The sequence below is a fragment of the Tachysurus fulvidraco genome, chromosome 11 (assembly GCF_022655615.1).
Source record: "Tachysurus fulvidraco isolate hzauxx_2018 chromosome 11, HZAU_PFXX_2.0, whole genome shotgun sequence".
NCBI lineage: Eukaryota > Metazoa > Chordata > Actinopteri > Siluriformes > Bagridae > Tachysurus > Tachysurus fulvidraco.
This window is the reverse complement of record NC_062528.1, coordinates 4,629,091-4,652,003: the sequence shown is the minus strand read 5'-3', so window position 1 is coordinate 4,652,003 and position 22,913 is coordinate 4,629,091. Positions and strand designations below refer to the sequence as shown.

At 40.4% G+C, this 22,913-nt stretch overlaps 1 protein-coding gene across 1 annotated transcript in view; it reads left to right on the top strand.

Moving 5' to 3' along the window:
- The window catches only part of inppl1a (inositol polyphosphate phosphatase-like 1a), a 32,630-nt gene that overhangs the window by 7,582 nt on the left and 2,135 nt on the right, over nt 1-22,913 (top strand). Inside the window, exons 2-25 of the mRNA XM_027138781.2 lie at nt 5,709-5,772; nt 6,002-6,143; nt 6,849-6,933; nt 8,871-9,017; nt 9,538-9,628; nt 10,101-10,190; nt 10,430-10,519; nt 10,645-10,795; nt 11,983-12,089; nt 12,171-12,273; nt 12,634-12,830; nt 13,128-13,245; nt 16,588-16,684; nt 16,782-16,920; nt 17,860-17,959; nt 18,161-18,249; nt 19,359-19,440; nt 19,772-19,861; nt 20,176-20,289; nt 20,573-20,749; nt 20,844-20,999; nt 21,411-21,492; nt 21,704-21,817; nt 22,103-22,856. Coding sequence (XP_026994582.1) covers nt 5,709-5,772; nt 6,002-6,143; nt 6,849-6,933; nt 8,871-9,017; nt 9,538-9,628; nt 10,101-10,190; nt 10,430-10,519; nt 10,645-10,795; nt 11,983-12,089; nt 12,171-12,273; nt 12,634-12,830; nt 13,128-13,245; nt 16,588-16,684; nt 16,782-16,920; nt 17,860-17,959; nt 18,161-18,249; nt 19,359-19,440; nt 19,772-19,861; nt 20,176-20,289; nt 20,573-20,749; nt 20,844-20,999; nt 21,411-21,492; nt 21,704-21,817; nt 22,103-22,856 — 3,379 coding nt within the window. The remainder of the gene's footprint in view (nt 1-5,708; nt 5,773-6,001; nt 6,144-6,848; nt 6,934-8,870; nt 9,018-9,537; nt 9,629-10,100; nt 10,191-10,429; nt 10,520-10,644; nt 10,796-11,982; nt 12,090-12,170; nt 12,274-12,633; nt 12,831-13,127; nt 13,246-16,587; nt 16,685-16,781; nt 16,921-17,859; nt 17,960-18,160; nt 18,250-19,358; nt 19,441-19,771; nt 19,862-20,175; nt 20,290-20,572; nt 20,750-20,843; nt 21,000-21,410; nt 21,493-21,703; nt 21,818-22,102; nt 22,857-22,913) is intronic.

Below are 22,913 nucleotides of genomic sequence, written 5' to 3'. Positions count from 1 at the left end.
GAGAGAACTGAAGGAGCGGGAAGTTGGCCGCATATTCACAGGTCGTATCGTATCGTTCTTCCCTTCAGCTATGGTAAAGACACATTTCTTTCCATTGGTTGCCTGGGTTGGGACCCATTTTGTGTTAGGGACGTGTTTGTTATGGTGATTTCAAATGTCAACATTGGCTTTCAAAAATCGGAGACCCTACCTTTAAGTCTAGACCAGCAACGTTTTAAGTCAGGTGTGTGTGTTGTGGGTGCAGTGTGCCTTTAAGTCAGGTGTGTGTGTTGTGAGTGCAGTGTACCTTTAAGATAGGTGTGTGTTTTGTGGGTGCAGTGTACCTTTTAAGATAGGTGTGTGTTGTGGGTGCAGTGTGCCTTTAAGTCGGGTGGGTGTGTTGTGGGTGCAGTGTGCCTTTAAGACAGGTGTGTGTGTTGTGGGTGCAGTGTGCCTTTTAAGACAGTTGTGTGTGTTGTGGGTCCAGTGTGCCTTTAAGATAGTTGTGTGTGTTGTGGGTGCAATGTGCTTTTAAGACAGTTGTGTGTGTGTGTGTGTGTTGTGGGTGCAGTGTGCCTTTAAGACAGTTGCGTATGTGTGTGTTTTGTGGGTGCAGTGTACCTTTTAAGTCAGGTGTGTGTGTTGTGGGTGCAGTGTGCTTTTAAGACAGGTGTGTGTGTTGTGGGTGCAGTGTGCCATTAAGACAGATGTGTTTGTTGTGGATGCAGTGTGCCATTAAGACAGGTGTGTTTGTGTGCGTGTTGTGGGTGCAGTGTGCCTTTACGTCAGGTGTGTGTGTTGTGGGTGCAGTGTGCTTTTAAGACAGGTGTGTGTGTTGTGGGTGCAGTGTGCCATTAAGACAGGTGTGTGTGTTGTGGGTGCAGTGTGCCATTAAGACAGATGTGTTTGTTGTGGGTGCAGTGTGCCATTAAGACAGGTGTGTTTGTGTGTGTGTTGTGGGTGCAGTGTACCTTTAAGATAGATGTGTGTTGTGGGTGCAGTGTGCCTTTAAAACAGGTGTGTGTGTTGTGGGTACAGTATGCCTTTAAGACAGGTGTGTGTGTTGTGGGTGCAGTGTGCCTTTAAGACAGGTGTGTGTGTGTGTGTGTGTGTGTGTGTGTGTTGTGGGTGCAGTATGGCTGTGAGACAGTTGTGTGTGTGTGTGTTCTCCCAATATTCACAACGTTGAGGTAACTATGGACAATTGATTGTCCTTTACCTCACATTACTAATTTAACACGCTCATGTTGGTATCTAATTTACAATATTAAAGGATTTGACTTTTTTTATCCACACTGTCCACACAGGTGCTTGTTCAGTCTATTGTCATTTTAAGACATTTTGGACTACTGCAACTTGCTCCTTGAAGGTTTGCCTCTGAGTGTAATTTGACCTCTACAAATGATCCAAAATGCAGGTGAACAATTTTTTAACCTTCCGGAGTTCATCCCATTGCTGCGTCCCCTCCACTGGATTCTAGTAGCTGCAGACCAGTGGTGGTCCTCAAAAAAATGTGGTATATTACTACCCACGCCCATCTCTTAAACCCCCTGTTCCCTGCCACGCTGACAAAACAAGAGCATAAACACTACACAGAAGTCAATGTTTGCATTTACATGACATTAACATTCATGCCTTTAGCAGACACTTGTATCCAAAGAAACTCAGTGCATTTGAGTTACATACATTTTTATCAGTATCTGTGTTCCCTGTGAATCGAACCCGCAACCTTTGCAATGCTAATGTAATGCTCTACCATAATACACTCATATACTTGTATAAAGACTATTTATCATTCAATTATGCATTGTTTGTTCAGTTACAGTATGTTAAAAACATTTTTTTTCTATCTATTGTAACATGGACTGTGGAAAAGTGGCATAAGGTTGATTTTTCTTATCATCTATTGAACTGTATCCCAATCATAACTAATACTGCAGAAGACCTATTGGAACCCGCATGGACAAAAGATTCACACCAGAAACAGTCAGGTTCAGAGAAGGAAAAATCATGGTTTTTCGGTTACATTCAGTTTGGGGGTGTGCGAGAGATCTGCAGAGTGGATGGCAACATCAACAGCCTGAGTTATCAAGACATCCTTGCTGCCCATTACATACCACAGGAGAGGGTAAATTTTTCAGCAGGATGGTGCTCCTTCTCATACTTCAGCCTCCACATTTCTGTCCTAATTAAATAATTAAAAATCAAGCCATGATAAGATTTTATTTTGGTAAAATAAGCTTAATCTAGAGGCATTTGCCTTTCATATATGCCACATCTGATTCAAAACAATCAACTAGAAGTCAAGTTATCTGTTGTTCCTACAACTTGGATAGGTGACAAGACTTTTGTCAGGGAGTGTATGGATAAATTTAAAGTAATTAAATATTTCAATATGTTTATGCATTACAGGATTCCTAAAGCAAATATTTTATAGATATAATCTACAAATTTCCCCCTTATAGATTCAGTGTGGAACCTGCACAAAATGGTTCCACATAAAATGCCTTGGGATGACAGAAGCACAAATACCGAGCGGATATATACCTTGGTATTGTGCATTGAGCTAAAGCAAGTACAGAGACCATAGAGTTTAACAATATCTGTAATAGCTCTTATATAAGCAGCAGGATTACATATGTTTGACAAAAGCTGATTTACACATTGAAATTTACATCACAGTGAAATGTATATTGTTGTATATTGTTTATAATGCAAACAATAAAAATAATCAAAAAGCAAGGTTTCTCAAAATAAGTGTTGTAGTATAACTAGCAGGACATCAGTGATGTGTGAGCTGAATTTGGTGACAGTATAGTGTATTACAGTAAAGTTATTGTTTTTTTTTATTATGAAAAATCATAAAAAGATACAAAAAGACATTTCTCCCAAGTAAGTGTTGTAGTATAATGATCAGTGATGTGTGAGCTGAGTTTGGTGACAGTACAGTGTATTACAGTGAAGTTATTGACTGTTTTTTCAGTGTTTTTTCAGTTACAGTACTTGCTTTTCAGACGGTCCCTTGGAATCTGTCTCTCAGTCATCTGCAGTGTTGTATAAAATACTAGAAAGCAATACTTGAGTAAAAGTACAAGTATCATACTAGAAAAAGACTTTGGTAGAAGTGTAAGTTACCTTTTAGAATATTACTCAAGTAAAAGATTTAAAGTATTTGATATATACTGTACTTAAGTATCAAAAGTAATTTTCTGATATTTAATGTACTTAAGTATTTGAAGTAAAAGTAAAATTTCGGTAGGCATAAGAAGCACTTCATCTGGTAGGAAGAATCTTGCATTCCAATGTACAGAAACATTTCTTGCAAATACGTAGATGCTTCCATGGTTGTTTCAGTTGTGCTTCCTCCTCCTTTGCAGTGGCGGAACTAGAGTTTTATACATGCGGTGGCCAGGGGGTGGCCAAGGCAACTTTAGGGGGTCCACAGACTATGACACACATTACCCTAAAAAGGAGCATGGATGAATCCCATAATTGCTCATTAGAGGTAGAATATATCTCTCATAATATATTTTATAATTTATATTATATAATGTTATAATTTTATCTTGTGAATGTCACACATAAATCAACACCTAATTACATTTTTATGTAAAGCCTAAACTTATGAAACCATCTGTAACAAGCTAAACTTAAATTCTGAACTGGACATGTGACTGACTACCTGACTGACTGTTCGTGGTTCTTGTGAAGTCTGACTACTAGCATCAGGCAGGAAGCTGCTCAGGGGTACTGTGGTGATGTAGGGGCTGGGGTCTGTTTGCACCTGATCTGTTTGCTTCTTTAAAAAGAAGTCTGATATCTCTGCCTTTCTTTTAATTTGTTTATTGACCCTATGTAAAAATATGAAACATGGATATAATACATTTAAGCATCAAGTACAGATTTTTTTAATTCAAACTCAACTTTAACTACAAATCCCACTATAATAATTGCACTTTAAAATCAACTGTCAGCATAAATGACTACTTTAATCACCTTTATGATAGCTAACAGGCTGTCTGCAATTGCAGTAATCTTTTGAGTAACATTACCAGATACATAGTTTAATAACAACATTAAACACTGACAGCTGTAAAACTAGTTACCTCATTTTAGCTAAACAGTTTAAGACTTGCACACAGACACGGCACTACTGTAGCACAAATGTCAACCTAATGTATATTATGGCTAAACTGGGAAACGAACCGATCTCTCTTGTCTAATTAATCTGTTAATAGCGTCTAACGTCAATTTATTTAGAGACTTAACTTTCAAAATATTTTTCTGGCAAACTAAATCCTGATGTTCAATCTCAAAACTTACCGAAATCCGAGGTTACAGTATTCTCTAGCTCTCAACTCTTTCTTGTCATTGATTGATGGATTTGAAATGTTGAGGGTGCCGCGACCAATCGTCAAATGAAGACTTCTTTTGATGGGTGAAATGAGATTTCAATCAGCAGCAAACTTCCAATGCTATCAAATAAAAATTCATGTTGGCACCTGGGGTGGCCAATCAGATGTCAGGGGTGACATAAGCAGCAAAACAAGTGGGTATACCGAGGGTATACGCTAATATTAAGCAATAGAAGTCGTTTTACGCAAACAGCCCTGGGGGAAAAAGTAAGTATACTGCGTATACGTGCGTATGGCCCCGACTACACCACTGCTGCAGACATCAGATTTAAAATGCTGATGCTTGCCTGTAAAGCCAAAAACGAACCAGCACCCTCTTACCTCAGAGCTCTTATCACTCCCTGCACTGTATCACACTCCCTCAGATCCCTCTAGCACTGCTCATCTGGTTCCCCCATTTCTCAGGGTACATCGTGGGCATGAATCAAAACTCCTCTGTTCTGGCATCTGGGTGGTGGAATGAACTTCCTCTAGATATTGGAACAGCCGAGTCATTGGCTTTCTTCAAACAATGGCTGAAGACCTACCTCTTCCTAAAGTACTTAAACTATCACTTGTTGTATTTTACTTTTTTAAATGTTTGAATGTGTTGTTTTTGGTTTATTTCCTTACAGTTTTAGACTGATTTTAACTCTTAGTAAACCAGAATATATTTATTCATTGACTGAGAATCTAAAGCACTTTTGTACATTGTTCTGGATAAGACCGTCTGCCAAGCATGCCTTTAAGACATTTGTGTGTGTTTGCGTGTGTGTTGTGCTGTTAAGGCAGTTGTGTGTGTTTGTGTGTTGTGGGTGCAGTGTGCCGGTCTCATGTGCACTGTCCAGTTTTTTCCGTTGTCATAGTGACATTGCCTGTAGCCTAAATGGTTAGTTAATTGCACACACACAAGACCAGTAAACTTTTGACTATCAAATGTGTGTGTGTGTGTCTGTGGGTGGGTGGGTTTTTGTGTTGAACAAAGCACTCAACCACCATGTTTGATAATGAAATGAGGTGTGTGTGTGTTGGGGGGATGTGTGTGTGTGTGAAAACAGCTGGTTTGATGGACATCAACCGGTTTACACTTACAGACCCTGTTCTTCCTCTCACTCACTCTTGCTTTCTCAGTCTCTGTCTTTTTCTCTGTCTTTCTTTCTCTCTCTCTCTCTCTCTCTCTCTCTCTCACACACACACACACACACACACACACACACACACACACACACACACACACACACACACACACACACACACACACACACACGTGTGCACAGGGCTATGGATATGAGTGTATGTGTATGAGACTGATCAGTTTATTCTGTTTCATTGTAGATACCAGAAGCATGTTCACACATATAGAATCCTACCTGATGAGGAGAACTTCTTAGCAGTGCAGGTAATATATTGTGTGTGCGTGTGTGATATTACATCTTTACTGTCAACATTACTTTACATTACTGTCTCTTCAGTAAGCAGCTGGGAACCCTGATTTACCCTATGTTCTGTAACACACACCCTTGCTTCTACATATTGGGACACTTGTATTCCTTTTAAGTAAATTTTAACAAACATCATCAATATTAACCCCAGGAGTTTCTCTCTACATTGTGTGTGTGCGTGTGTAGACATCTCAGGGAGTGCAGCCAAAGAGGTTTAAGACATTACCGGAGCTGATTCAGCTCTACCTTCAGCCTAACCAGGGTCTTGTCACAACCCTGCTCCTGCCTGTGGAGAGAGAGGAGTGCACAGATGAGAGAGACTACTCAGGTACACACACGCGCACACACACACACACACACACACACACACACACTGGTAAACCCTATGGAGAGAACTGGACAGTCAGAAACAGAAACCAACCATTTTAATGTTTATTCTTCACCACTTATATGGACACTATAATCTGTATTCATGGTGACAGTAAAAGTGACCTGCTTCATCAGGGTCCAACAGGGATGAAGAGCTCAGATTAATTATGCTTATTTCTCAAAATGACTCCCTAATGATGAGGCTGTTACAGAAACACAAAAAGGTATCATCCTCCAAAAACAGAGGTGTTTCACAAGAACTGCTCACATAGCTGTGTTTGATTATACAGTGTGATTTTACAGCACAATCAGCAGGTAGCATCGCTGCTAACCTCGTCACTGAGTACAGTGTAGTCCTTTTGTACCCATCTTGTGCAACCTTCAACTTTATTTGTATAGCACTTTTAACAATTTCCCATTGTCCCAAAGCAGCTTTACAGAAGTATGGAAACAGAAGAGAGAGAAAAAGTGTATTGTTCTGATTGTATTGTTTTGTATTGAAAAAATGTATTGGTATTCTCCAAGTGGAACCCCTACCAATGTGAATGTTTAGCATTGTGTTTATAAATAGAGCGGTTTAAGTGCTAATAGAACACAATATTAAAACAAGGATGGCTTTCTTCAATATGTGTGTGTGAGACACATGTGTGTGTGTGTTTTACAGATGGAGAGGATGATAAACCCCCCCTTCCTCCTCGGACTGGCTCCTGTAGCTCTGCCATTGTCAGTACAGACACTCCCACAGAGAGGTAAGCCCCTCTTCGTCCTATCCTGCTCTGAATATTGATGTTCACTTGTTTTAAACTTGTGTGCCTCCTGGTGGTCCTGCAGCAGGATGTAATTATCATTTTATAATGCATGGAAGTGTTGGAGCAGCGAGGTCATTTTTTTTGTTTTTGCCATACAATGAATTGAGTTTGAGATTGACAAATGTGAGACGATAGCTAGAATTTCAGGCATTTACAGTTAGATGTGTTAAAAAAATTAGAACATGCTCCTTTTGTGGCAGGCTGTCCAATTTTTGCTGATCTAAAAATTGGACAGCCTGCCACAAAAGGAGCATGTTCTAATTTTTTTGTGGCAGGCTGTCCAATTTTGCTGATCTAAAAATTGGACAGCCTGCCACAAAAAAATTAGAACATGCTCCTTTTGTGGCAGGCTGTCCAATTTTTAGATCAGCAAAAGTATTTGAACTGTTAGTTTTAACATAAATACCACGTAGTATTGGGTTTCATATCTCATGCTTGCAGTAACTGCATTGTCGGTGAAGAGAGTTCCTGATTAAACGGTTGCATTCTGCTTTTGTGAAGGTTTTTCGGACTTTTCTCACAAGTGAGAAAAGTCCGAAAAACCTTCACAAAAGCAGAATGCAATCCTTCAGTCTCTTCTTTGGGAGCTGAAGTGCTGCTCAGTTTGGTTATGGTTTGGTGATTGACTTGGCCAGTCTTAAATCTTCCACTTTTGCCCCAGATGAAGTTCTCTGTTGTGTTGTATTGTGTTTCAGATGCATTTGTCTGTAAATTTCCAGTTTGCTTCTGTAGACTTGTGAAATCATTCTGTTCCTTCCATCATGGGTTTCATTATCAGTGAAGATTAATGAGCCAGTCCCAGAAACAGCAATGCAAGCCCAAGCCATGAATACCAAGTTTCACAGATGAGCTTGTATGACCATGAGCAGATCCTTTCTTCCTCCACACTAGAGGGTGACACGGGAATGGATTTTCAAACCTCTCCTGTCCCACTCCCAAAAAAAAATTCCTGTCCCATCCCAATTCCACTAAAAAACCTGGGGAAAATCCCATCCCGTCCCAATCCCAGAAGAATGACTCCCTTTCCCTCCCACTCCCGTGTTTTTTTTTGTCCAAAATCTGTCAGTTACAGTAAAGAAGTACAGTACAGCTCACTATAAAATGTTGTTTGTTCTTTTATTTAACAATGTCAGTTTATCAATGTCAGAGTTTCCATTAGGATAAAGTCCCACTCTTGCTATGAAAGAACAAGAGAGTGTCAACACATTAAAAACTACAGTACAGATCACTCATAGCATGACTTAATGTGTCTACACGTTTTGCAGCTGGCGTATGGTGTTTTCATGCCGTCTCTCTGAATTCGTAAAAAATTCTTTATTTCAGACCGTGCAGAAATGGGTGTGAGCTCGACAGAGTAATTTTTTCCCCCAGAGTAGTTGTTGCAGTCTGAGTTTCGTTTCTGACTCCATTTTTAATTTTTGCAGCTTCTAGAGAGTGCATGGGGAAAGACGCCTTCTCTTATATTATTGGTGGTTGGCATACCAACTTGGTGCATTACTGCCACCAACTGTCACGGGTGTGTGGAGCACGTCATTCATTTAACTAGTCCATACCAAAGCAAACAGATAATATTTTTATTTATATCAAAGGTATATTTGTGTATTCCCGGTCCCGCCCACTTCCACTGGCATTTTTCCTGTCCCGTTCCAGTCACTTGATTAATAGTTATTTTGTTTCTCATTCCACGGGAATTCCCGTGACCCGCGGGAATCCTGAAAAAATGTCAGCCTCTCCTCCACACTTTAGTCCTTCCATGACTTTGGAAGAGTTTATTTCTGTATTTCTACACTGAATTCCAATATGGTCCTCTGTTTCTTACTCATATAAGTGCTTGTATCTTGTTGTATGGTGGATTGTTACCCTTCTCTGTCTCTCAGTGTGTCGGTAGGGAATGGGTTGAGTACAATCTCTCATGAGTATCTGAAGGGCAGCTATGCGTTGGATTTGGAGGCAGTTAAACAGGGAGCAAGCAGTCTGCCTCACCTCAACAAAACACTGGTGTCATCATGCAAACGCCTGCACGGGTACACACGCACACACACACGCCTGCACGGGTACACACACACATGCCTGCACGGGTATACACACAAACACAGATCTCTTTTATAAGGACAAACAGGCACAGAGGCCACACTCCTTTCACAGGACTAGTTCTCATTATAGTTCTCGCCCAGTGGTGTTGAACTGTTTTTGAGGCTATCTACAAATGTGCCATCTGGTACTAGTTGTTCATTGGTTTGCCCAGTGGGGGAACTCTTAAAGGTTATATGTAAAACCCTATAACAGATGGTTATCTCTTTCCCCTTTCTCATTTCTCAATTTTAAGAAAAAAGCTTAAGAACCCATAATTAACATTTTTTCCAAACATTATGGATGATAAACAAATTATTTTGTGAATTATATTTATTCACTCGTTTGTTCATTTATTTTCACATTTTATTTCCGCACTATACTTTATAATATATTCCACTCATTTATTTTGTCATTAACACTCTCTCTCTCTCTCTCATTCTCTCTCTCTTTCTCTCTTTCTCTCATTCTCAGTGAGGTGGATAAGGTGTTGTCTGGGTTGGAGATCCTGTCTAAGGTTTTTGATCAGCAGAGTGCCTCCATGGTGTCCAGGATGATTCAGCAGGTCTATTCTTTCTCTGCTTTGTTCTTAGGAGGATATTAAACCTTATATATGAGCTGCATTACTATCATAGCTGCTTTTCTAGAAATTTACGCAACACCTTCTGACCAATCACAATCCAGAACAGCAGTGTGGTGTAATTGTAATTAGCATGTATCTGGTAGTGTAGTTTTAGCCATTGTTAGCTATCTGTAATTTAATGTAATTTTTCAGCATGGTGTGTGGATATAGCACCCCTTTGTGAGATGCTAGTGTTCTGTGTGAGATCAGTGATATGATTCATGTACTCTAATGGTGAAGGAAAAGAAAGAGTGTACAGGAAGAATAGATGTGTGTAAGTGAGAGTAAATGGACATCACGTAGTGCAGCTATAAAGCTGTTTAACCCATTACCAATATGACTCTGAAACTGTCCTGTCTTAATTGTTAAAATGCCAGTCTTTCTCTCTCACTCTCTTGCTCTCACTCTCACACAGTCTGTGAGTCAGGGTGGAGATCAGGAACTGGAGAGTCTTGTTACTAAACTAGCCATCCTCAAAGACCTACTGTCTTCCATAGAGAAGAAGGTATACACACACACACACACACACACACAGTTCCACAAGTTTTGGCACCTGAAATTTATTTTTAATTTTTCAGTTTAAACATTCATTTATTGTCATTGCAGAATCCACAGCAGGCCATTTATATTATGGCTTATTTTAATTTCATCAAAGAGTAATTTGTGCTTTTCTTTATTTGAACCTGTTTACTTAATCTCTTTCTCTGTCTCCCTGTCTATGTCATTGTCTGTCTGTGTGTCTAGGCTCTAAAGGCTCTGCAGGATATGAGTGTGTCGTCTCCTCTCACCCCCCTGACACGCCACAGCAAAGCCATTCCTGTTCAGGCCTTTGAGGTAACTAACACGCACACACACACACACATATGCACACACACATGCATACACAGAGTTCTGTTGTTTGCTTTACACCACTTATGTCATAGTGAAACCAAAAAAGCATGAGTGTGTTTGTGTGTCAGGTAAAGCCGGACATGTACCTGTGTGAACTGGCTAAAATAGGGAAGAGCCAGAAACACACACTCAGTGTGGATGTGGAGGCGGGAAAACTGGTTGTGATGAAGAAACTGAAGGACACACAGGAGGACTGGACCACATACACCCATGACAAGAGTGAGTTGGGCAGGGGTGAGAAGAAACAGAGAGAGAGAGACAGAGAAGGACAGAGAAGAACCTATAGAAAGAGTGAGAGAGAGAAGGACCTAGAGAAGGAGAGAGAGAGAGAGAGAGTGAGTGAGAGAGAAGGACAGAGAGAGAGAGAAGGACCTAGAGAAGGCCTGAGAGAGAGAAGGACCTAGAGAAGGACAGGAAGAGAGAGAGAGAGAGAAGGACCTAAAGAAGGACAGAAAGAGAGAGGAGAAGGACCTAGAGAAGGACAAAGAGAGATAAGGACAGAGAGAGAGAGAGAGAGAGAGAGAGAAGGACCAAGAGAAGGACAGAGAGAGAGGGGGGGAAGGATGTAGAGAAGGAGAGAGAGAGAGAAGGACAGAGAGAGAGAGAGAGAGAGAGAGAGAGAGAGAGAGAGAGAGAGAGAGAGAAGGACCTAGAGAAGGGGAGAGAGAGGGGGGACCTAGAGAAGGACAGAGAGAGAGAGAGTGGGAAGGACATAGAGAAGGACAGAGAGGGAGGGAGTGAGAGAGAGAGAGAGAGAGAGAGAGAGAGAGAGAGAAGGATCTGGGGGGGTAGAAGGGGCGGGATATAGAGGGTGACTGGGAGTGAAAGGGGGCAAGAGTCATATTTAGAAACAGAAAACCAGAGAGTGAGATTGTGACGGAGATAGTAAGGAGACGGAGAGATAGTGAGAGACAGTGACGGAGAGATAGTGAGAGACAGTGACGGAGAGAGAGTGAGAGACAGTGACGGAGAGAGAGTGAGAGACAGTGACGGAGAGAGAGTGAGAGACAGTGACGGAGAGAGAGTGAGAGACGGTGACGGAGAGAGAGTGAGAGACGGTGACGGAGAGAGAGTGAGAGACGGTGACGGAGAGAGAGTGAGAGACGGTGACGGAGAGAGAGTGAGACAGTGACGGAGAGAGAGTGAGACAGTGACGGACAGAGTGAGACAGTGACGGACAGAGTGAGACAGTGACGGACAGAGTGAGACAGTGACGGACAGAGTGAGACAGTGACGGACAGAGTGAGACAGTGACAGAGAGAGAGATGATGATGCAGGGTAAGGTAGAGTTGAACAGAAAGAGGTGAAAGGGTCAATGTTTAACTCCATCTGCTCGAAGCCCAAAAGAATGTCAGGAAATGAATGGTCACATTATTTGTGTGTGAATGTTTGTGTGTGTGTTACAGTCAGACAGCTGATAAAGTCACAGAGAATGCCAAATAAACTGGGAATCGTTTTTGAGAAGGAGAAGGACAAGAGCCAGAGAAAAGACTTCATATTTCCAAGTGCTAAAGTGAGAGACAGACATAAACACATACAAACAGTTACTAGTAAATTAATGCAATAAAACACAAACAATTTGTCTGTCATTTAGAAAAGGGAAGCGTTCTGCCAACTTCTGCAGCTGATGAAGAACAAACATTCCAACCAGGATGAGCCGGACATGATCGCCATCTTTATTGGGACATGGAACATGGGTAACACGCGTACACTCACACAGACTAGGTTTTATGTCCTCATGTTCATCACTAGCTCCATCAGCACTGACATACCTTGAGTCTCGTTGGTGCTCTTTGCTTTAGTACCTCATGTAAACTGCAGTGTGGTGGAAACACATTCATTCAAGAACTGTGTAGTTCTCCTTCAGGACAATTTTCAGCAAGTGTTAGGCAAGTGTGTGTATGTGTGTGAGCGCCTGAGTGTAAGAGCATGTGTGTTTGGAGCATTAATTTTAAAACACAATGTGTAAAAGAAATACAGTTGAGGTTTAGCTACAGCACATTGTGAATTTGACTCACACATTTAACTTTTTTTCGTGTGTGTGTGTGTGTGTGTAGGCAGTGTTCCAGCTCCAAAGGCCATTGGTTCGTGGCTCTTATCTCGAGGTTTGGGTAAAACTTTGGATGAGATGACGGTCACCATTCCTCACGATATCTACGTGTTTGGTACTCAGGAGAACTCGGTGTGTGATAAGGAGTGGGTAGAGAGCCTGAGAGCTGCACTTAAAGACTACACTGAGATCGACTACAAACCGGTGAGAGAGAGAAAGACACATTTGGATATGTGACCTTTTTACCATTACTTTAGACACAGCAGAACATCCAAGTGTTTTAGATGAGAAAGAACATTGTGTGTGTGTGTTTTTGTTTGTTTGTTTGTGGTGTTTGATCAGTGGTCTATTTCTCCTTACCTGAACACCAGTGTTTCTTACCATCAGCTGTGAGATTAATCTCTGTTTCTGTCAACCCCTCCCCCTCTCTCTTTGTCTCTCTGTCTCTCTCTGTCCTTCTCTTTGTCTCTGTCTCTCTCTCTCTTTCTTTCTCGGTTGTAGATTGCTGTACAGACTTTGTGGAACATAAAGATTGTCGTTTTTGTGAAGCCAGAGCATGAGAACCGGATCAGTCACGTCGGGATGTCCAGTGTCAAAACAGGAATTGCCAACACACTGGGTCAGAATCTCTCTCTCTCTCTCTCTCTCTCTCTCTCTCTCTCTCTCTCTCTCTCTCTCTCTCTCTCACGCACAGTCACACACGCACAGGGCGGGCATATGTGTTTGTGCTGTGTCTGTGAGTGTGTGTGTGTGTGCGCGATATGTGTGTGTGTGCGATATGTGTGTGCGCGCGTTGTGTCTGTGGGCGTGCGTTGTGTCTGCTGTGTGTGTGTGTGTCTGCTGCGTGTGCTTAAAAGGTTTTACTAACTGAGAGCCTTCTTTCAGACTGACTCAGCTTTACTCACTTCACTGAAACAGTGAGTCAGGTTTACAGTATTATCACGTCTGTGTGTGTGTGTGAACACGTTATATTCTGCACACACACATCTGGGTGGAGTCACATGTACAGAAGGATATCCTCAAATTCTTTTGTAAAGCCTGATGATCTGTCTTCTGAAAACAACAGGTACAACAGGAGAAGAGCACAGGCTCCTTTACACGGAATCGTCTAACAGGAAAATAACATTTATTTGCAAGTTGTGTTTTTTTTATATATATATATATATAAAGAAAACACGAGTGTGAAAGCAAAACAAATGTTTTTATTTTTTATAGGACTCAAGTTAATATATAAGGCATAACAGAACGGCACAATCAGCATACAGAACATAACAAAAAAGAAAATAAGGAAATATTCTTTGTTCAAAAGTTCTTAATATCTTGTATTGCCCCCTTTAGCATCAATGATGGTCTTTTGTAATAATTGTGCATGAGGTCATTAATTCTCTCAGGTGGTAAAGCTGCCTTCTTCTTGGCAAAATGCCTCCATTTCCTGTACATTTTTGGTTGTTTTGCACAAACTGCACGTTTGAGATCTCCACAAAGTGGCTCAATGATATTGAGGTCAGGATACTGTGATGGCCTCCAGAACCTTTGGAGGGTCAAACTTGCCTTGATCCATGCTTTGGATCATTGTCATGTTGGGACATTTGAGAGCATGCGTCCCATCCCCTTTTGTGCTGTAGAATGCAAATTCTCTGCCAGTATTTTGTGATAACATGTTGCATTCATCTTGCTATCAATTTTATACTAACTTCTCTGTGCACTGGAGCTCACAGCCCCAAACATTAGAGATCCACCACCATGCTTTACAGTGAGGGTGGTTTACTGTTAACCACACGTGTTGTTGACTCCTCTACAAACAGTGTTTATGGTTGTGACTATAAACTTTAGTCTTGATCTCATCACTCCAAATGACAGGCCTTTTTTTGGCATGGGTGCAGTAACTGCTTGGCAACTTGACCATGCAGATCATTTGTGTTTAACCCTTGTATTGTCCTCCTATACAAATTAGGAGCACTGAGTCAACTTGACCTTTACCTTTTTAGTCTAACTTGTTTCCAACATATTAACATATATTTTGCAAATATATATATATATATATATATATATATATATATATATATATATATATTTTTTTATATATATATATATATATATATATATATATATATATATATATATATATATATATATATATATATTCAGTGTAATAAACCTTATTTATATGCAAAAATGCCTCATTTTTTAGTAAAAAAAAAAACAGAAATTTTGAATTATTAAATGTTAATGCACAATTACAGGCTGGTATATTTCAAATATTTTAATGTCAGCAAATAATAAAACCTGTTTTTTTACAGGCCAAATTGACTTGAATGCTTATAAATCAAAAATTCTACAGTGATCACTTTCTGTGTGTAATATCTATTTTACACTTGTAGTATCTATTTTTCCCACCTGATGTCATCTGATCAACCAACAACAGGCGCTACACACACACACTCAAAAACATGCCATAATTTTATGTGAATAAAACTTTGTTTACCTCCTTATATTTTTTATATTATACTTAATTTATGAATGATAAACCTTAAGAAATTATGCCATGTTTTAAGTAAAATAAGCAGAAATTATTAAATATTATTTTGGATAACCACTGACTGATAAATGTCAAACATTACTCAGCATATCTCCAGGCCAAAGCTGACTGATGCAACTAAATTCATAAATAAGAGAGGAAACAAATATGATTTGAATATGAAAACACAACGTGTGTGTTTGTGTGTGTGTGTAAAGATTGTTACTAGAAGAGGAAGAGAAGATACTGTCCCCAGCTGGACAAATGCATCTACCAAGTGTGAAATATTTACAAATGAGTAGCTTTTGTTTTTTCTGGAGGCCTAATGAATTGCTATGCCCAGTGCTTGTGTGTGTGTGTGTGTGAGTGTGTGAGTGTGTGTGTGGCATCAATTCGGTAGATCATATTTTGCCCTCTGCTAGGCAAAGGAATATCAAAAGTGAGAAATATTTGTGTGTAGCTTTTTTTTTTTCTGGAGGCCTAATGAAATGCAATGCCCAATGTGTGTGTGTGTGTGTGTGTGTGTGTGTGTGTGTGTGTGTGTGTGTGTGTGTGTGTGTGTGTGTGTGTGTGTGTGTGAAATGTTTACAAATGTGTAGCTTTTGTTTTCTGGAGGCCAACTGAATTGCAATGCCCAATGCTTTGAACAGTGTTTGACTGTGTTTGTGTGTGTGTGTGTGTGTATGTGTGTAGCATCATTTCGGTAGATCATATTTTGCCCTCTGCTAGGCGAAGGCATATCAAAAGTGTGAAATATTTACAAATGTTTGGATTTTTTTTTTATTTTCTGGAGGCCTAATGAAATGCAATGCCCTATTTGTATTTGTGCATGTGTGTGTGGTGTCTGAGTGTGTGTTTTGGGTGTGTGTGTTAGTGGACATTTTATGTGTGCATTTTTGTGTCTGTATGTATGTTCATTGTGCTGGGCAAAAGTGTGACCTGTAGCCCCACTAAATGTGGCCGGGTCAAAATAACCCAAGCGGAACAAAAACGCGTAGTATATATTGTTCTGAACACATAATTCAATGAAAATAGACAAAATTAATTTTGCTTGCAAAGTTCATAATTTGGAACAATCCTGCTAAATTTCAGGCAAATAGGTGGAAGAAAACCAAAGTTATGACACATTAAATTCTTCCAGCCGGGTCAAAAAGACTGAGGGACAATATGAAGGTTAAGTACCTCCTTATTGTGCTAAAACAACAGTACCACTATTTTCCAGAGCAGCCTGTATTTCTCTTAAAGTTCTTTGTGGGTTTTTATTTGAATCCCAAAACAATTTTTCTGGCAGTAGTGGGTAAAATCCTTCTTGGTCTACCTGACCATGCCTAAGAACCAACAGAACTTCTTATTTTACATCATAGTTCACACTGACTATGTGCTAAATTCTTGTATGTGTGTGCAAGAGATTTTAAATATCAGACTTTTCTCTCCATGTTGTAGGTAATAAAGGGGCAGTGGGTGTGTCCTTCATGTTTAATGGAACATCATTTGGTTTTGTCAACTGTCACCTGACTTCCGGTAATGAAAAGATTCACAGGTGAGAAGATGCATGTGTGTTTGTACATGAGAGTATGCATGCGAGCTTGTGTGTTCAGTTATTAAGAGTGATGATTTCTATCTTTGACTTTGTTTAGGCGGAACCAGAACTACCTGGACATCTTGCGTCAGCTCTCACTGGGAGACAAACAACTCAACTCCTTTGACATTTCACTGCGCTTCACACACCTGTTCTGGTTCGGTGACCTCAACTACAGATTGGACATGGACATACAGGTTTAAACACTCACGTACAAACACACACATACCCACTCTATCATCACCCGTCAGCATCAGATGCAATAAACTACAATAATGAATGAATCCTGTGTATTTCTTAAGCCAACATTTCTAGCTCCTTTCCTTATTGGGGTGAGATTGGCAGATCGTAAATAGGGCACATCACATGGTTCTACCAAATGCAGCTGCCACTGAACCCCAGCTTCTAGAGTTTATATACCCCATGCTGCTTATGTGCAGTGTCCTAACTAGGAGTTTTCAGGCCATTCTTCCTTGCTCCTGATGTCAGACACCCCATCACCACCAGCATTGACAGAATGTAAGGTCAGATAATGTATACTGTCTTCCGCAAACAAATGCAAAAACATATAGTCTCACAGGTGGTGCACATTCCAGTAACACTATCTTCACCTCGATAATCCCAATAGCACAGTGGTAACTTAGGAAGCCCGGTCCCCCACCATGGCTGCCAGAGTCAACCAGAACTTCAGTCCACCTAATGTGTGACACCAACATATTTCTTTTCTCTTCAGAGTGTACTCCACTTGCCTTTGTCTCAGTAGACTTGCCCACAATGTAGCAGGGTAGTGGCTACCTATAAATGAACAGAAAAGCCTGGCAGGAATCTTGGTGAAGGTGGAGGCTATGCACTACCAAGGGGAGGCTTACACACAACACAATGTCCTAGTTCACCATAAGGGCTAGTTCGGTGCAAGCAGGCTGCAAGCCACAAGGTTTGCAAGCAAGCAATAATCCAAGCACGCACGCACATACACACACAATCCAATACACACACATACAAATGTGCACATACACATATATACTATACATGTATAAAACTCAAAATTAATGTGTGACTTCTTGACTTGATTAAGGTCCATTATGTGATGCCTCTGTTCTCTTGTTCTTCTCTGTCTTTCACTGGTACGCACACAGGAAATCCTGAACTACATAAACAGGAAGGAGTTTGATCCGCTTCTGAAAGTAGACCAGCTAAATCTGGAGAGGGAAAAGAACAAGGTCTTTCTCCGCTTCGGTAAATTCTGTCTCTTTTACACACAACGGTGTGATGTGTAGTGATTCTGCTTCCTGTGAGGTCCACTTAAAACACACACTCCTACATATACACCTTTTTCTGCATTATTTAGAACATAGAATATATAATAGCTTTTTCAGGTCCTGTGGTAACAGTAAACCTCAGCTTCACTTGCTTGTGTTTCTCTGTGCTTTCCTTCAGCGGAGGAGGAGATCACGTATCCCCCCACGTACCGATATGAGAGAGGATCCAGAGACACCTACGTTTGGCAGAAGCAGAAAGCCACTGGGGTACAAACCTCTGAACCTTACAAACATCTCTGCATTAAACATAACATATTAGTCTAAATCCACAATACAACATTAATGTGTCCTGTATTCCTTTTTTAGTTTTTGATTAATTGCTTGATGGATTTGATATAAAGTGTTGGCCCCCTTTTTTACATGTTTGTCACACTTTAATGTTCAAACAAATTTAAGTATTAGTCAAAGATAACACAAGTAATCACAACAGGCAAACACTTTTTCACACAGGGCCATGTGGGTTTGGATTTTTCCCCCTTAATAATAAAAACTGCATGTTGTGTTTTTTTGTGTTATCTTGACTAATATTTAAATTTGTTTGATGATCTGAAACATTAAAGTTGACAAACGTGCAAAAAAATAAAAATTCAGGAAGGGGGCAAACACTTTTTCACACCACTGTAAGGTTCATTACAGTCATTGTTTAATGTTCATTAACAGCAACTTAACAGTAGTGCAGTTTATATTAATGTGCTCTTAAGAATTCATGTGTTATGGTCTCTATAGTAACAGCTCATTCACAGGGTTATATACACCCCACATAAACAGATTAAAATCATGTAGCTGTTGATATGGTATCCAATGATATGATATGGTAAATCCAATTTTAGGTAGATTTTCCTATTAACATGCTGCTGGTTGCTGTTTTTTGCTGGTATATTTAATGTTAATGTTAATATTGTTTAATTAAAGCCTAGGTGTGTTTTTATTTAGCTAAAAAAACAGTATTGTAATGATGATGCGTATAATATAGAAGACTGCAGGGAAACCTAAGAGTGGGGAATCTTCATTTTCAAATTTCACAATGGGGAAATTTCCTGTTACAGCAGCAAAAATATATAAAAAAGAATAAATACATAATATACAGTATATACAAAAACAAAAATGTATAAAAAGAGTAGTGGTTACACTGATGACATATTGCACACAGGTAATATTGCACATTTTTCAAAAATAGAGTAGATAAAAAACACTTTCCTGCTGCTTTCGCATTGCCACAGGAACTGACAGAGACTTGAATGTGAACTAGGACAGATACCTTTCCTTCTACATTCTTTTTGACCACCTTTATCTGTTTTGTCCAATTTTCCTCTCAGATGAGGACGAATGTGCCATCATGGTGTGACCGGATTCTGTGGAAGTCTTATCACGAGACGCACATCGTCTGTAACTCCTATGGTAAAAGTGTTAAACTGTCAGTTACACTATCATGGTGATCAGTTATGATGTTCATTCCATTTGTACTTTGGCTGCTGTTTTTTGGCTGCTGACACACTTTGCAGCAGGTATTGTGGCTCCTTGTGAAGGCATGTTGTATTTGTTAATTTTTTCTAAGGTTTTGAATTTGACTTTGGCAATTTTTGGTGTTTCATCCCCAATGTTAATTTGACCGATCAAAGAATTTGTGTGAAATTTTGTTGTTTTTATTTGATGAAGCTGCTGCTGAACTGCTTGGTCAACTGAAAGTTTCAACTATTTAAATGTTTCTTTTCTGGTTTCCATCTCTCAGGGTGCACAGATGACATTGTCACCAGTGATCACTCACCTGTGTTTGCGACATTCGAGGTGGGCGTGACCTCACAATTTGTCTCGAAAAAAGGTGAGGCCAAAATTCAAATCCTGATAATATTTAAATAAAACTCACACTTTTCTCTGGAACAGTCGTTTCTCATGAGTGAAATTATTCATAAAAAGATCAAAAGAATTAACAATTTATTTTAGTGTTAATTAGCACAGTGTTGGTTTTGCCACTGTAAACTTAAACTCAAGCTATGATGCTGCATTTTTTTATTATTATACACTTATTATTTATATTATTATGAATTTTGTTATGATTATCATTTTTGTTTATTAGGTGCTGCTCTGTGATTTTCAGTGTTCACTCACTGACACACCTGTTTGTCACTCTTTTAGGTTTGCCTAAATCTTCAGAGCAGGCATATATTGAGTTTGAGAATATCGAGGCCATCGTTAAGACAGCCAGCAGAACTAAGTTCTTTATTGAATTCTACTCCACATGTCTGGAAGGTAAAATAGTCAATGTATGGTGTTTTACACAGTTAACGCTGTAAGCAACAAAAATGGAAGTGATCTGTTGTGTGTGATGAGCGAATTAATTTAATTTACTCTTGCTTAATTTACTTGTGGTTATAACCAAGTTCATCACAAGGTTTGTATTTGTAAATGTTTTATTTGTATGTGCTAAGGAAATAATACTTGCCTTGTTTTAAATTGAGATTAAAATGTCTGTTAATGTGTGTAACACTTGCATCACACATTCTTTCATGTCCCTCTTTTTTTTCTCTGACAGAGTTTAAGAAGAGTTATGAGAATGACTCTCAGAGCAGTGACAATATAAACTTTTTGCGTGTGAGCTGGTCCTCAAAGCAGCTGACCACATTGAAGCCCATCCTTTCTGACATTGAGTACCTGCAGGACCAACACCTGCTGCTCACTGTCAAATCCCTTGATGGATATGAGTCCTATGGTATGACTGTGTGTGTGTCTGTGTGTGTGGTACCCTCTTTCGGATATTGACCTCACTTTTATTGTTGTGTGCGCATGTGCCTGTGTGTGTTTAGGAGAATGTGTGCTGGCACTGAAGTCAATGATTGGCAGTACAGCTCAGCAGTTCCACACATATCTGTCTCACCGTGGTGAAGAGACCGGCAACATCCGTGGCTCCATGAGGGTCAGGGTGCCTTCTGAGAGAATGGGGACCAGAGAGAGACTATATGGTGAGTGTGTTGGGGGGGGGGGGGAGATGTTATGTTATGAGATATGTTGGCTTAGGAAGTTCTTCGTCAACACTAAGAGGAACCCTTGAGAGGAACCAGATTTAAAAGAGAGCCTGCAACCAGTACTCTTCTGGGTGACACTGGATACTGCAATTATAAATGATTTCCCCTTTACACCTGTACACTATAAAGACACACAGTACTGAGTGTGTGAACAGGAGATTCACTGTGAGCAGATTGACAAAAAGAGTCCTGGGATGAACAATACATTGTTTATGATTACAGCAGCATTTCTTACTCAACTCAGCACTTGCTTGTTCTGTATTTTGAAGCACTCAATAAAAAGGTGAAATTCTGATGACACTGACACTGGTTATATGTTTATACTTTCTATTGTTTCTGTTCTCTCAGAGTGGATCAGCGTAGATAATGATGAGACCGGAGGGCCAAAGGGGAAAACACTGCCCTCTAGAGCTGGACACGATTACATCAAGTGAGAAAGATGATAGATTTCCCACATAGTGTGGGATTTTAACGTTACACTTTACACTGCACGAATATTTTAATCCTACTGTTACTCATTTAATTAATTCACATAATACACATATTGAACTAATTTGTGCATAACTGCATATTTATTATGATTAATAGTAATAATAACAAAGAGTTGATGATGATGCTGATGGTGATGTTGCTTCCCACAGACCCACACTTAGCAGGAAGGAGCTGAGTAAAGTTTCAGAGGAGGGAGAGAGAAACACTACAGGACGACCTGCATACACACACACTACTGCTAAAGAAGAAAACACACAGACCAGGTACACACACACTGCTGATTGTGATAGGTGTATGTTCAGCTGATCACTTATAGCTAAACTGTTGACCTAAAGTTGCTCCAGGTTTCAGCGACATACTATAATAGATTCAATGGAAGTTAGCTTAGAATCAGTCCACTGCTGCTTATTAGCTAAGCTACATGGCTAGATTTGATTTCTGTTAATCCAATCAAACCTAATCTTTGCCAATGTTTGCCCTCTAATTACACTGTTTAATCAATGTAAGTGTGTATGTGCGTGTGTGTGTGCGTGTGTGTGTTTTGACAGGTCAAAGCAGGTGGAGTCTGCAGATGGAGATGCCTCTATGTGTAAAAATAGCTTCAACAACCCTGCCTACTACATCCTTGAGGGTGTTCCTAACCAATCCGCTGCCTTGGTTTCAGACCTGCTCCCAGGCACAGCCCTCTCTCCACCAGCTTCATCTAAATTGCCACCCCTTGCAGGAGGAGCTGGAAAAGGCAAAGGTTCCATTCAAGCACGTAAACAGACGGGCAGCCACCTGTCACAGCCCATTAGCGAGGAGGGGGGATCCTCTGAAGAAGATGGAAGTTCCGGGTTGACACGCCCACCTCCAGACTTCCCTCCCCCGCCCCTCCCTAAAAGTGCTCATGAAATGCCGGACACTTCGTTCTTCCCAAAAGAGAGCAAACCTCGTCTTCACCCTGATCTGGCAGACATTAAGATTTCAGCATCCGTTTCCTCCAAGCCTCTTCCATCTCCCAGCTTTGCCACACCCTCTACAGGAGGCGGAGCTTTTAGTCTGGACCCTTCAGCAGGGCCATCGGCTTTCAGAAGAGGCAGCGGGGCTTCTGGAGCTGATGACCAGTCGTGTTCAGTACTTCATCTGGCCAAGAAACTGAGTGAAGTGGAATATGTGGCTGGGGCAGGAGTTGGCGGAGGGGCAGGACTTAAAGGGGGCGGGGCCGTTCACAGCCGAGGTTTGGGATATAGTGAAAGCTGTCGCACTTTTCCCCCTCGCTCCATCCCGGAAGAGATCATGGATGAGGACCTGCCAGAGGAGGTGAGTGCGTGGGGCAAATGTTCCTTCCTGTTTTCCTGTTTCTATCATGTCTCTCTC